This window comes from Dendronephthya gigantea, unplaced genomic scaffold (genome assembly GCF_004324835.1).
Source record: "Dendronephthya gigantea isolate DGI-Jeju-01 unplaced genomic scaffold, DenGig_1.0 000074F, whole genome shotgun sequence".
Lineage (NCBI taxonomy): Eukaryota > Metazoa > Cnidaria > Anthozoa > Malacalcyonacea > Nephtheidae > Dendronephthya > Dendronephthya gigantea.
In genome coordinates this window covers 1,083,959-1,099,535 of record NW_021163084.1, presented here as the reverse complement: position 1 = coordinate 1,099,535, position 15,577 = coordinate 1,083,959, and the positions used below count along the sequence as shown (strand labels likewise).

Sequence of the window (15,577 nt, the reverse complement as noted above, 5' to 3'; positions counted from 1 at the left end):
CATAATATTTCTGTTATGGCCAAAATAGCTTTTCTAGGAAGAATCATCCGACTTTCATTACCCAACAGTACAACTGGCTTGTGTAGAAAAATTGTTTATGAAATTTTCTTTTGACAATTTTAAAAATATAACCTATTTTCTGTCTAAGCCTGATTCACACTGGCTCCTAAGAATCGGGGATCCATTGTATTACTTTCCGATAGACAGCAGTTTGCGCACTAGTGACCTTAGACAAAGAGAATCCCGAATCCTAGATTCTTAGGACAAGTGTGAAACAGGCTTAAAGCCTGGTCCATATGACGCCGACCGTTCGCCGACTTATTTTCTGTAATCATCCAAGGAGAAATGATTTCAGAAAGACAAAATATTTCACTCATCAATAATCACCGACAATAATGCTTTGCCGACGTCGGCGTTATATACAGGCTTAAGTCCCCAGAGTCCCTTCCCCCGAAATTGATATTGGATTTAACAAGTGATTAAGCAGGGACTCTCGAGTCTTGCCTTCCGATAGGAGGAGGGGCCAAAGATTAGTCTTTTAACCTGAGGAACGTCATTGTAATTCGTGAATAAATCTGCTTAAGCAACGCTATTGTATGCTTCAACTACGAGCTTCAAGTTTAACACAATCCTCTGGAGTAAAAGCCCTAGAAACCGCAAACCTGTTCAACTGTCGTTGTTTCGCAAACACACTCTCTAGCATCAGTAGCATGTGCCAATTTAGAAGTGCCCTTCCAAGGAAAATTTTGCCCCTTTGCATTCGCATTGTCCCAGCGTCGTTCCTGGGGTAACAATCAATTTCAATTTGCTTCCCTTCGCCCTCAAATCAATGTTGCAGAGACCTTGGATCAAAAACATTGAATGGAAGAAGGGAGGCTCAATAGATGGTTTCGTTAGTAAAAAAATTAAATCTACTTTTGCCCTAAATTACGAGTGTCTCAACTACTTTGAAACTGATTGTAAGCCTCAATTCCTGCCGCTAAAACCTAATGTTTTAGTCGATAATTATGCAAAGACTTTCCAGGAATCCAGGAACTGGTCCTGGGATCAAGTTGGTTACCTAGAAGGGTAGTAAAATGCATTGTAAGCTAAAGCTGGGCCCACTATCCCTAGCACTTGTCCAGCGGTTGTTCTACCGTAAAATAACATCAGCGTAAAAACAGGACACAATACTGCTAGAAATAGTTCTTCGCTCCGAGAGATAGATTGATGCCAGAACGTTGAAAATATAACGAGAAAGACTAGGAACGAACCAATGGCAACAGATACCTCCAGGACAAAAGCTATGAAAACGAAACAAATCAAATTCATTAGTTTGGAACACGCATTATAGAGATTATACTCTTGGGGCCGGATAGTGATTTTTCAACCGTTCTAAAAATGCTTGAAAAGCAATAAAATTTCAGATTTGAAACCAACAATTATTAAAGAGGATCCTCAATTTAGGAATACTAAGATTTAATCAAAGTTATTGCAAACAACGGACGATTTTAAAGCGATTCAAAAAACCACTATCCGGCTTTCATACAACCGGCTCTGTGTTACATAAATTCCTTACCGACCTGTGTTACTAAAAATAACTAACTCTATTCATACTTGGATAGCTGTATCAGTCCTAAACTGTTCTGCTATGAAATCCAGTTAAGTGCCACTTAGTAAGATAGCTGTTGATTAGCCGCAAGCGATATTACTTCGTGCGCACTAATATTACTTCGTGCTATTGTCTATTTGGCCTTTTTGCAGTAACCTACTCACCTACAGTGCTCCAAAAGCCTGCTTTATCCAATGGTAATTGTTGGATTAGCCTGTAGTACAAGATGCAGCATATGATTCCTGCGAAAAGAACTTTCTTCAAGGTAGATTCATTCTTTCCTATTTTCAAAACGCCAACATTTTTCGTTCTCAACATCAATACAAGTCCACAGACAGGCACAAGCTAAATAAGAAGTCATATATTTATAACAGTATAGAAATCTTGCAAGTAAAAACAAAATAGAAATCTTACGAGTAAAACAATTATAGAAATCTTGTGTGATTGCAATGGTGGAAAGTACTACATTTGAGTGATAATTCCGTCTAACGGTGCAGGAAATCCCACACGCGAAGGTAATTAAATTAGCCTTTATGACGATCACGTTTTTGGGGACTTTAAATTTTTTCAAATGGGCTTTAAAAGTTATAACAAGATGAAAGGCAATATTTTTAGAATCAACAGACCAATAGAAGAATAAATCCAGCCTAAAATTAAAGACTGTGGCCATTATGAGGTCTCAGGCTTCCGGTTTTAAGAAAAAGTACCCCAAAAATGGCGGCATATATTCGTCATCGTGAGAAAGGCAAATTCCTCGTACAGGATTGCCCATCTAACACGGCTTTTAACCAATCACATAGCGTGTTTCACTGAAGTTAATTATTGTTCAGGGGCCGGTTGTATCAAGCCCGTTTAGCTTAAAACGGTAGATAAGTCAAAATTATTAAAAAACACTCTTAGATCTCTCTTGAATGAGTGAACTTGAATATTATGCACTGAATATGTAGTTGTAAACAGTATCTTTGTATTAAGGTTCAAAACATAAAGTTTGCTTGTTGAATAAAATGCTACGCTTGCTTTCTATTTTGAACTTAACCACCGTTTAAGCTAAACGGGCTTGATATGAAAGCCGGATAGCGCTATCCACCGGATAGTGTCTTTTCAATCGCTTTAAAGCCCGTTGTTGGCTTTGATCAAATCTAAGTATTCCTAAATTGAGGATCCTATTTAATAATTGTTGGTTCCAAAACTGAAATTTTATTGCTTTTCAAGCATTTTTAGAACGGTTGAAAAAATCACTATGGGGGGAAAAACGCGCTATCCAGCCTTCGTACAAACGACCACAGGTTTATAAACGTGGCTGGCCTGGTGATGTTTCCAAGTCAATTCTTACCATTATATCATAGTAATACTTGGGTGAGAATGCCAAGCCACAGATAAAAACCAGAAGAACTGAAATATTACGAGTGGCATTTGAGAAAATGGGGTCCTTCTTTTCCTATTGAGACAAAAAGGAGAAAGGTGTAAATAGCCTTCCATCTATATCTTCTTCTACACTTTACAGAAACAAAGTATTCTATAGAGCTTAGCTCAACTTACCAATGATGTTTGCAGCTCAGATTGAGGTCGACTAAGAATGATCATTATAAGATGAAGAAAGACCTGGTATATGACACTCGGTGGAATTTCGCCTTAAAAATATATTAAGACGCGACTTTTAGTTTACAATAACTATTAAATGCATGACATACATGCATCTACATTGTGTACATACTTTGTAAAAAGTTGATACGTATTTTCCAATAAACTTCTCCAACTACGGATGCGATAGAAACAATGAGGAAGACAACGTATCTATATGTGAGAAGAACATAAAAAAAAACATGATGGATGTGTTCTAAAATAATCGTCCATCAAAATTTTAATAGACTTTGAAAAAAATGAATGAATGCTGTGATGATGCTACTCTGAGTCACCAACCGGGTAAGCTGAAAAATTAGCTTGCTCACGGTGGCAATCAATATATACAACTGAGTCTTATGCACTATTACAATGAAAAAGTGATTCTACAGTAATTGAAATCACATTTTAGCTATACAAATTATGCATTAGTTAATCTGTATCCAGCATACAGTATACAATATACACTATTTTAATACTGAATCGTGTTCTGCAAGGTAATTTTCAATGCATGGGAAATAGGGAGTATTAAGCATTACATTTTCACGCCGGTGTCGAGTGTCGATTGTCCTTTGCTCGCCAATAGCACAGCGCTTGTCACAATTGCTGCAGAGATGATATAAGGGATGGACAAGAATGATGAGGGTAATTTAGGATAAGGGAGGACCTACACAAAAGCAAACAAAAATCATCGTTAAGGTTAATTTAGGATAAAGGAGGACCTACACAAAAGCAAACAAAAAATCATCATAAGGTTTTTCAACTAAGACGTAAAATCTTGACTGTTCACTCAGACTTACCCAATGCGCGACATAAAGACCAAGCGGTGCTCCAATGCAGACAGACATTATTATAACAAATATTGCTGTCATTGCTTTTAGAGATAGCAACTTTAACAACAACAACATGACGAAGGATAGCGAGACAAACAAACACCAGGGTAAAATAATATACCTGAAAAATTAGGTTTTCTTCGTTAAGACTTAAGACCTTATACCGATGAGTATGTCTTTAATATTTAGACATGGAAATGGTTTTTTTTATCATGCATTTCAGCCAAATTATATTTCTAGATGGTTCGTTAGGAAGGATCAGAATATTGCAATATAAACCGGGTATATGTTACGAGAGCTGCAATCTATATATAGGTCATCTAGCAGAAATGCTCTGAGATTCCGAAACAATGCTCCCGATTAGGTTTGGTCCAAATATTGAATTATTCTGATCCTTTCTAATATTCTGATCAAATTTTATTTCTATTATTTGGTGATTAAAAATCGATATTTTGGCACAAATAAAAAGTACTCACTCAGCGAAGATCACAGCCCACGTATCATAAAATACTTCACGAAAAATCAATTTTGGTAGTTGTGTGAAGACCTAAACAAATGGGATGAAGAATTTTGAATGGACACCTATACTCATCGAAGAGTATCACACATACCGGGTCAGGCATGTCTCGGGCAGGAAAGGAACACCAAAATCGGATGAATCAATCTGAGGTACACTTTAGTAGTCGTGATTTGACGATGTTCTACAATTTTTATAATAGTCTTTTTCATTTTTATCAAAGACAATAGGACACCTCCGATGAATTGCCCAAATTGTGTACTAAATCTTAAGCCATGCTTCGAGCTACTCAGAAGTTTGAAACAAATGTGTCCCGTATAAACCTTCTTACAAGGTCTAGGTTTTTGCACGAAATGCATTCTCCTACCCAGATCCTTTCTAAGATGCGGTCTATGTCGACGTTTACGTAATATTTGTTGGGGGAGGGGTGGGGCAACTCAGTAACCAACTATAAGGGTGGATTTCCACTTGCAGAGAAATAGTTCGCTAGCGAAATATTTGCATATTTTCCTTTGAATTGAGGACAGTAATGCCTGAACTATTTGTTTATGCTGTTAAAATTTTAAAGAAAATATGCAAATATTTTGCTAGCTAACTATTTCTCTGTAAGTGGAAATCCAGCCTAACTGTGATATTTCGTGAAACATTAATGGCTATTAGTTCGAAAAACTGTTCTTCCTAGCGGTCCAGTGAATATTATATAACTGTCTAGCTATTTGTAGTCACCTCAATACTGGCATGTGGTTGAAGGATAGTAAAAAGAACTCCAGTAAATATCACAAGAATACTTTGTTTCTTCATCGCTTGCTCTTCAGAATTAAGAAAAGCAAGCTTCGCAAAGCAAGCGCCCGTCAGGATAAGAATTATACCTAAAATGGAAAAATACCTTAAAGTTATGGTTACGCATGTGGGTTGGGTTAAAATGGATGTGAATGAAACTGTCGTTTGCAAGGGGGGGGGGGGTGAGGTGGATTGGATGTGGGGTAGCAGCAAATTCAAATAGTGCTTTCAGATTTTAGGTCGTCCGCTCTCACTTCTGCCTGGTATACATTTACATCTTCACGTTCACTTGCCCCTCTAAAATACCTTAATCTGTGTCCAAAACCTACCAATAATATCGGCAGATGAAGAATCGCTATGATTCAAAACAACACACAATGACTGAATAGACGTGGATGATAACAGAACCAAAGACCCAAACAGGATGCCTGTGTAACCTAAAATCTTCGAACAAAGGAAAAAAACCATCAAGGTGAAAAACTTCCAGTTTCAGTGGTGAGACGTCGGTCATATTGCAGAAGACGCAGAAATCATTTTACCCAAGCACTTTAAACAAAGGCGTGTGCATGTGTGCATGGGGACAAGCCTGGGGAAGAGCGAAATTTTATCAAAATGGGGAGGAAAATGTGGTGAATATTTTGTGGCTTGCATTTTTAAAACGGAAAGAATCGCAGTTTTTAATTTAGGAAAGAGAGAGGAAGAAATCAAGCAGTGCCCCTGAACACCCTTTTGCAAAAGTCGCAACACCCCTCCGCAGGATTTTGTTGATAGATACTGTAGAATATTCGGATTTTTGCACATTATCCTACAATCATTACTGCGCGTTCTCCTGGTGGTCTAACCGATACCCAAAGCGATTAGCCATTTCCCTATCGAGCAGGGTACTGGGTCTAGTCGCGAACCGCAAAGCATCTATGGACTGTTTGGAGGGACAAATGATTTCAGACTTATATTTCCTGTCCCTCCAAACAGTCCATAGATGGTTTGCGGTTCGCGACTAGACCCAGTACCCTGCTCGATTGGGAAATGGCTAATTCTTACGAAACTATCCACACCTGGAACACACATGCAGTAATACCATACCTCATTCCTGTCGAGATGCTTGTTGTGTTCAAAGATAAAAATGTTGGTAAGAGTGGCACAAGCACCGAACCCAGAGAAAACGACAAGCAACGATGTCGTTGCTTCCAACTTTGTGTTCCAAGACGTAAGTATTAATAGTAGTTTAGTACCATGAAGTGAAAAACACATCACAGCTGAGGCTTTGGTCAGACGTCGAACATTGTATAGTCTAGAAAATACCATAATTTTTGTTTCGACTGATCTAAAGCAACGACTGGATAGAACATCCTCCGTGTATGATTTACTAGTCTAAAGTCTGGTTCAAACAAGATTTAGCGAAGGTTTCAGATATTAACAACCTAATCCAAAACTAAACCCACCATGCACAGTTTAGACAGAGGTACCTTTGCACCAAATATAGTACTAGAAGGCTTGTCAAGATCATCAGATATGGCGAATACGCCTCGCTGTCCACCAGAACTATCTCCAAAACAACGAAACCTAATTAAAAGATAAAATGCAGAATGGTTTAACAGCTCTGCCACGCAGTTCCAAACTATTCCTCCTTTTTGTTTAGTTGAGTCAACCTAAATTTACCTATGTTTACCTTTATCAAAGAAATCATTAATACAACTTACTTTTTTGACTCTATGGTTATAGCTCCATGAGTTACAACATTTACTTACCAAACGTGTGCAGAAGTAAAATATGGTTTAAATTTGATCTGTAGCGAACACTGAGCGAGACAGCCACTGCCACAACTGAAATAACGCCAAGCAATGAGACTAATAGGTCCACTGTGAAAAACGACAGCTTGATCTCATTTCCAATTGAAAAACTGGACCGATGTTAAAGAAATGTAGACAAGATAGCAGCAACATGTGGGTCTATGCTGCAGTATATAAGAATTATTCCATTACATAGTACAGCGACTACATAGCTGTTCCTACCAGTTGCTTGATCTGTTTCCCAATTCATATCACTCGCGAAACTATTACTTTCCAACCACTACCTACTCCAATATTTTCAACACCCCAGCAATGCATGGCTTTCAAACTCAAATCTTTCTTCAATGACACACATCATTGTCTTTTCAACACCTTCCCTGACACTGGGTCTTTTTTAACTTTCATTCTGCACTACATGGCAACCCACCCTCCCTCGCATCTACAAAACCGGGTAGGACTGCACAGCCAGAAGTACATAAAAAAAGGATATTCCAAGTTCCAGGGTAATGTAGTGAACCAGGCTAGGTAGGTAATCAAAAGAAATCCACATGTGAAAGACGACATCTAAAATGAGACAAAAGTCATCAAAATCGCATTGCATACAAAATCTTAAAATCTATGAAAAATCAACTCCTGACATAAATATGAATTTTCTTCCGTGGAATATTTTCTTCAAAAAATTTCAAACTTAGCGCGAAAATTTCACAAGTAACGGAAGTTTGTTTTCGATTAAACACACATCTCAACGATCTCGTACCCAACTCAAATTAAAGCTAGGAACAGTTGTGAAGTCAACTATCGGTCCACCGGTAGGAATCGAACCTACGCCAAACGAACCTATGCCACTGAGCTACAGAGATAGCTTACAAGAGCAAGCGTGGTTAGTGTGTATTTACGATGGCAATGCCTTCGAATAGGTGAGGGTAAATCAGTCAAGTTTTGTGATAAATTGACTGAATTACCGTCTCGTATTAATGTGCTCTAATTTTAGATTGACAATCTGCGATTTTTTTTCAAAGTGGTGATATTGATTAGCATGTCTCCTATAGTGTTCCTAAAGTTTGCAAGCACTTGAAAGTATTGCATACTGTCGCGTCACATGGTACATGAGTGGCCTTAGTGCCTTGTTTGTTGAAGATGTACATACGATCTTGTGAGAATTTCACTCCAATTTTTAAAGAAATATTTGATATTAGCACCATCGGTAAAAAACATGGGAAATATTTATTCGTGAATCCAATGAATGTTTGCTGTTAATACTAATACGGTGATTTCACGGGAGACTCACAATCTTTGAGTATCTGTATTTAACGATGAAAAACAAGGTTGTACTGCAAGCCAGGATTACGGCAAGAAAGACTGCATTCGTTCCGTCAACAACTTCATGTAAATAGGCAAGTATAGCACCAAGTATCTATGAAATGGAGATAGGCAAAAAAGATATGTAAAAAGGAATAAATATCTAGAAGGTTTCCAATCCCAGTGTGTTTTTTAATCCACAAATATCTTTCACAATATGCCTTTCGAGCGAAATGTAACGAGAAGGCTGGCCTAGTTTTCATTCTGTCTTAAACAAGTCATTTTCTATGTGAAATAATAGAGCCTTAGAGGATTCTAATTTATTAAAAATCTTTATATTTCTTGTATTTAAACCGGCTATTGTTAACTGCGCATAAGTAGCTATCAAGATTCCATTAGATCAACCACCTTGATATGCATGTTCACGAAAATTACGAGGTATATAAACCAAAACAGAAAACAACAAACAACCAAAAAAGACACTAGGTAGAAACCAAGTTTAAAAGGCTGTTCATGTAAAACTCGATAATCTTCTGTACTGAAGACAAGTCAGAACATATTACTGAAGAGATATGCGATCGCCGGAGGGACCATTGCTATATTATTCTTTTCATCGGCTACGAAAGTTTAAAGTAACTTGACAAAGTAGCAAATTTCAACTTATTCTTTGGGTGGTTTTGTCTCTCGTATTCAGTGTTGTAATTGCAGTGTTGTAATTGCTTACCAAAGAAAAACATCCAGTAACAACTTGAAATATCTGCCACTGTGAGTTTCTAATATCTAGAATGAAATATAGAATAAGGACTATGTATTCTCAATTTAATTTCCGCGTCAGCATGAAGACGGATGAGGGCGACATATAGTACAATAACTACAATTGGGTTCACTTCGTTACCAAAGGAAGAAAACAAACTCAGAATATCAACGAAATAGTGAGTCGAGCGATTACTATTTAGTTTTGTCTTTCAAAAGTTAGGAATGCGCTTGATAACTCATCATCATCTTACCTGCCATGTCTCTAAGATCTGTCGTGTCGAGAAACGTGATTAAAAACAGTGGAACAGAAATACAAAATAACGCAGAAATCTAGGATGGAAAAATTAATTTCATATCCAGTTAAAAAGATGTGGGAGAGGAGGCGAATATTAAACGAAGCGTTGGGTGATAAATTGTTTAACTGCAAATAGCACGTATGGAGAGAGTCAAGTTGACCTTTCAAGAAGAGACCTTTTTTTTGAAAGTTCGTAAAATAGGTGTTGGCTCGACTCAACCAACACCGCAGAAATTGGTGTTTACGAAGTTTCAACCCGAAAATCTGATCACTGGTTCACAATTGTGCATTTCTGTATCGCTATCAAAGAGAAAATTATTGAATAACTTCAAAAAGTTCTGTTTTTCTTCCGAATACGCATTCTGCAATCTTTTGACAACTCATCATACACATCTGACAGCTGTGAAAAGGCCATTTTAAGGCTTAAAGTATACACAAGGTTTTTAATTCAGACGATTGGCTTTTGCCGTGTGCAAGCTTCAAATCTTTTGTGCAAAAACATATTTTGTTCAGCATTTATAAATCTTTTTTTCACCAAGTTTCTCACCAAGTGTTGAGAATTGCGGCTAAGTATTTTTCAATTTTACCAATTTCGGCGGTGTCGACTCATCCTGACCCTAATCCTTTATTTGAACCGTCCAAGTTCTCTTCAAAATTTTCAAATACCTTGGATGATATCAAGCTGTAATGTTCCATATAATTATGCAATCTGATCTTAATGAGCTAGCTGTTTATCTATCTTCTTGTACTCACCAACGAAGCATGATGCAACAGATTGAAGAAATTGACAAGACAGTAGACAAAGCTTGGAGAAAATACGAAGTTAAACAAGGCCAACATTTTTTCAGGGTGACCAAGAACTTGATCTAAAGAAAACGTACGTTTTAAAAAGTTCACCCATAAATTTTCAAATTACGACTGGAACATTTGGACCCACGCGATTTGGGTGACTTGGTAATCATTGATTGAACACAAGAAGCGCCGGATAAAGTACCCCAACTACAGTACCTTTTAAATTTGCATTCACTCATTACTAGGCATGCAAATCATCAATCGTAGTAGAAGCTTAATTGGGTAATAAAGCGTAGGCCGTCGCTAGAAGCTTAATTGGGAGGTGTATACTCATATATTCATGTTTGTACAACCGTAGAAACCAATAACTTAAGTTGAGTCTACGCGTAGGCTATAGAAACCATAGCTAAAAAAAGAAATCAGTCGGGGATAAGACGAATAAATGAATATGCACCCCCTCCAATTAGGCTTTTAGCAATAGCGTTGATCGTGGTGTTGTTCGCGTCTGGAGAAACCTACCACTTTTTGTTGAAAAACTAGGCCTCAGTTTTGGATCCAAAAACGTATGACACATCGGAAATCTAAAGTATGGTATTTTATTCTCGGTCAATGACTACGTACGAAACAGAGGATGGGTCACCAATAAGAAGTCGACTCACCCAATTGCAATGATTGAATAAGGAGCAAGATGAACACCAAAGGCTAAGGAAATTAGCCACATTAGGATGAGCACACAACATGGAGGATACAGCAAGAACAGAAAATACTCCACATTCTGAAGAAAAAAATGCAAAGAAAAATGTTTTGGAGGTAGAGACTTAACATTCAATGAACTGGTTTTTGTCTTGCTCCATGTCCCAATTTTCCAAGAGAACAATATCTACAGAAGTATTGTTCAAAACTCACTTCACAAAAATCAACTTCATCTCTGCGAAATACTTCAAACTGCAGCAAGCCTAAACCACCTGAAGTAGAGATAAAATAGTTACATTTATTATTCATTCATGACTTCAGAAGCCAGCTTATTGCAATGTGTTGATGATCACCACAGTTGGACAATGGATTTCTGATTTCTAGCCCCATCATCACTAAGCCCACACTGCAACCTTGGAATGACTAGTTGCTTATAAAGGAGACTGCCTCATTATACCCAAAATAACCAACATTATACCAACCTGTGAGCACAATGAAAACATTGTAGACGAGTAGAAATATTACATTGAAAACAGACTGCCTGAAATGACAAGGCTTTGTGTAAACATAATATTTTCCTCGATAAATTTCAATATAAATGCAAGTGAAGGTGGTCAGTGTCAGTTGAGATGTTGAACCAGAAGGCAAAAATTAGTAGAGGTCGCTCAATGAGAAATTCTATGGATTGTGTGATTGATGACATAATTATATCACAGGGACATAGTCTGACATAGGATGTACAAATGGCTAGCACAAACCAGATAAGAGGTCCAATGGAATAAAGAATAGCAAACTGCATAATAGCAACACAAATAACAAAACCAATAACTGAACTAGAAAAAATCACAAATACAAAAACATGAGGATTGAATGAGTTGAAGGATTTTGTTTCTCTTCAAAGTTGAACTATTAGAATGACCAAAGGTACCTCTTGGTTTCGTGAAAGGAGATGTGAAATACATAAACAGTCACTAAACACAGCGCACCAACTCCAAACAACCTAAATAATAAGGCAAATAGATTGTATGTTATATGAGACACTGTAAGTGCCACCCAGTGAGCTCTCTATATAGAGCTCACTGGTGCAGCCTTGTATAATTTATGGGTTGTTTGTCTAGATAGTAACTATGCAAAACTTTTGCACTGATTGGAAAATGCTTTTGAACATTTCCAAAAAAGGAGGAATCCAATAATCAGCACTCAAAGTGGCAATGTTTTTAAAGTTAAAAATGTCAGATGTGTAGTGACTGTAGTCCAAAGCTTTATTCATTCCATCAGGCGCTCAGGGAAAGTAGTTTACCTTTCTCCACCAAAGTACAGAAGGGGCAATGAACAGAGGACAGCCAGTATAAAGAATTGCCCATTGTATAGAAATGGAACATCGCTTGACTCGACGGCATCCTGGGAGCACTCCTTGATATAAAATGATATTGACGTAAAGAACAATGCTATTCTATTAAAACACTATTTAGGTTCCATCATTTCCATGTGCTGCTATTGCAAACGTTAATTATGTTGAATCAGCATGTAAAAGAGCTATCTTTGAAATATTTGGTTGATTTAATAACACATATAACTTGGAACAAGGAAAATGAATTGGTGGAAAATGCATTAAGCCAAAAAAACAACATAAATACCTTTGTACTTTTAAAATCCGACTGTTTTTCCGCCATATTGGACGCTCGGTCCCAGGCTCTTGTGTGTTCCAGGGAGTAGTCTGAGTGAACGTTTATGGCTTTTTCAGTAAAAGTTGAGAACGCAGGGTAGAAACACTACACACTTACGTCTTTACGCGTGCAGCAGTTGACTTCAAAGAACTCTATAGAGTATCATAGACTTTAGAGTTTACTAACCCTAAGAAAAAGATCGTAGGCACTTATTAAAGAATCCCTCTAATCATGGTTAGATTTTGGCCCTTCTGACCATAGGCAGCCCAATGGCGAATGGTTTCATTTTTTATTAAATAAAATGCACACTTTGATGAAACTGACACATTATGTCACTTATTTACCTGCTTTTGTACCTGTCTATAATTTACATGCTAATATTATCATAGGTATTATATTATATTATATTATTATAATACTTACATATCTGAACATTGTCAGACACGCATATTAGCATGTTAATTATAGACAAGTACATAAGCATGTCAATAAATGACATAATGTGTCTATTTCATCAAAGTGTGCATTTTTTTAAAATAAAAAATAAAACCATTCGCCATTGGGTTGCCTATGTTCTGACGCAAGGATGGCAACCTTCAATCCTCCAGTTTGATTTTCGAGCAGTAAGACATTTTTTTCAATTTTTTATATTTTTGGATAACATACAATAACCGTCACCACTTCACACCCAAAGCTCGTAAAACTGCTGATCCGATGTTGGCCGTGAAAAGTGAAAACACAAATCCGTTACAACCGGCACTGCATGTCATAACAACTGCCTACTGAAATAAACAAAATCACTTCTCGACGTTTCGACCAAATCATACAAACTCTCCGGACGAAGGCGCTTAGATCGAAACAACGAGAAGTGTTTTTGTCTATTTTAGGTAGTTTCTATAACACCTTTTAATGCCGGCGAAGTTGTTAGAAGACACTGTCACGCTGCAGCTTACAGGAATGCACTGTCATCAGTCTTGTTCCCACAATGTGTACTATCATGTTGGAGTTGACTCAATGACAGTGCCACTTGCTATTGCATGAACAATTAAAACTCACCAATCCAATATATATATAGAGGATTGAAGTCATTGAAGTACTTTGGTTCTGAAATTACGGGTACTAGGAGCATTAATAAATATCTTCGCGAATGGGAAATCAAAATGAACAAATTTTACACAAATAGATGGATGTAAAAAGACTTCGGAGAAAGTCGCGTGCGAAGTTAGCCGCGTAAGGCTTACCGGCTAACTTCGAACCAGTTTATGTTCTCCCCGAAAGAACATAGATACTCAGATATGAATGTCGTGATAAAACACATCACAGCTACGAGAGAAATTCATCACAAAATAGCGCTATCTGTAACCGCATAGATCCTTGGTATCCTAACTTGAATATAACCTCTTTTCTTTAGGGAACGCCCCTTCCCCACGCTTTAAAAGAACTTTCAAAACACGCCACCAGAAATGATACATAAGTGTTTACAAACTAACACAATGAAACCGTGAGAACGCATATTGAAAGTATTTACTTTCTAATCATTAGCATACGGTGCGTTGCAGCTTAGAGGAACTAAATTTAGAAGCGGTGAACAGGTGCGGAAATTGCGCATCAGCTGCGACAACCAGCAGGGCTCACAGAATATCACATAACTAAGTTGTAAATTCTACTCCGTAAACTCCTTGCGTGCGAATCTTTTCGAAAAAAGAATGTAATCGTTTTAGTGCTAATACTCAATTGTAAATTTGTGGACAGAATTATTAGAAACGTTTTTTTACTTTAAACGCGATTTCAGCGACTGATCGATTGTTGAAAACCTTGTTATCCAGCCGACTTTAATACTTTAAAACTGTACTTTGTTATTAAGATATGTTTATAATTACAGTAAATCCGGAAGGACGTGCGATTTAAAATGACTGTTTTTAAGGCACGGCTGCACCAACATAAACAATACGCGTTCAAACAAAACCGTATATACAGCACAAATTTGTTTACCACGTCTAAAACCGACAAAGGATTGTAGTAATACGGTTCAAGTGAGGTATATAGTGGATAACTGACTCGGCCGGAATTTTTTGTTTATTTATAACCTTAGCAGGAACAGTCGCAAAATTCAACTTTAATTTCGAGTGCCCTTGTCAATTATAGTATTTGCCGCACTAATGGCATTCGCTAACTCCGCAAACAACGGCAAATTTTACGTATAACTGACAAATTTTCATGAGATACTCAAGGGCCTGGAATGAAAGGTAAACGAACTAATCGACTTGAAGAAGCAGAAAAATTCTTATGGATAGAACACTTAACGTGATGAAATTTCCTCTCGAAAAAGAAATCGCCGAAATCTTATATATTGCATGCAAGTGATGCAACACACGGTATGCACAAGTAAATTTAGAAATTAGTCGAATACTTCTATGATAGAATTGCGCAAGCTTAAAACCTTGTTAGGTCAAATTCTTTCGAGCAATTTATGGCTCTACAATGAGATCAGGAAATAGAGAAGCAGCTTTTCACTGTAAGTATATAATCTTCTTGTTTGTCTAATACAGTGTGTTTGTATAACAGACATGAGGGGGTCTTGAAGAAGAGATGAGGATTAAAAGACGGCGCGCTGTGATTGGTCGACTGTGTAAACGGCCATAGGTGACCCATGTTGACAGAATAGTAGAAAATAAAATTTGCGAGTATTTATAGCCGAGGCCAGGTTGTGCTAAGGTTAAATACCTGTTAAACAATGCAGGGGGTATTCTTGTCTAATAGGTTTTAACGATTTTACCACTTAGTAAAATATTGCACGAGTACCTTTTTGCAATTTTTGTCTAGCTTTTTTGCAGCTTTTCCGAGGCCCTTGACTGCATAAGTTGCTAAAAATAAGTTTTTATAGAACCCCACTTAGTTGTCATGACTTAAAAAGAAATCATCTCGAAAATGATAATGTACAACA

At 37.3% G+C, this 15,577-nt stretch overlaps 1 protein-coding gene across 1 annotated transcript; it reads right to left on the bottom strand.

Moving 5' to 3' along the window:
* Positions 1–78: 78 nt before the first annotated feature.
* LOC114531790 lies at positions 79–12,669 on the bottom strand. The gene is made up of 26 exons (XM_028553408.1): positions 12,604–12,669; positions 12,267–12,379; positions 11,895–11,966; positions 11,725–11,799; positions 11,449–11,507; positions 11,180–11,238; positions 10,933–11,048; positions 10,793–10,854; positions 10,235–10,347; positions 9,438–9,516; positions 9,155–9,210; positions 8,420–8,545; positions 7,622–7,695; positions 7,090–7,241; positions 6,808–6,904; positions 6,425–6,632; positions 5,671–5,785; positions 5,288–5,430; positions 4,521–4,591; positions 4,012–4,165; positions 3,751–3,878; positions 3,306–3,385; positions 3,131–3,222; positions 2,925–3,029; positions 1,756–1,936; positions 79–1,283 (listed from the first exon to the last, which is right to left on the bottom strand). The coding sequence occupies exons 1-26, from the start codon at positions 12,637–12,639 to the stop codon at positions 1,057–1,059; spliced, it is 2,793 nt and encodes a 930-aa protein (XP_028409209.1). The 5' UTR covers positions 12,640–12,669; the 3' UTR covers positions 79–1,056.
* Positions 12,670–15,577: the final 2,908 nt, after the last annotated feature.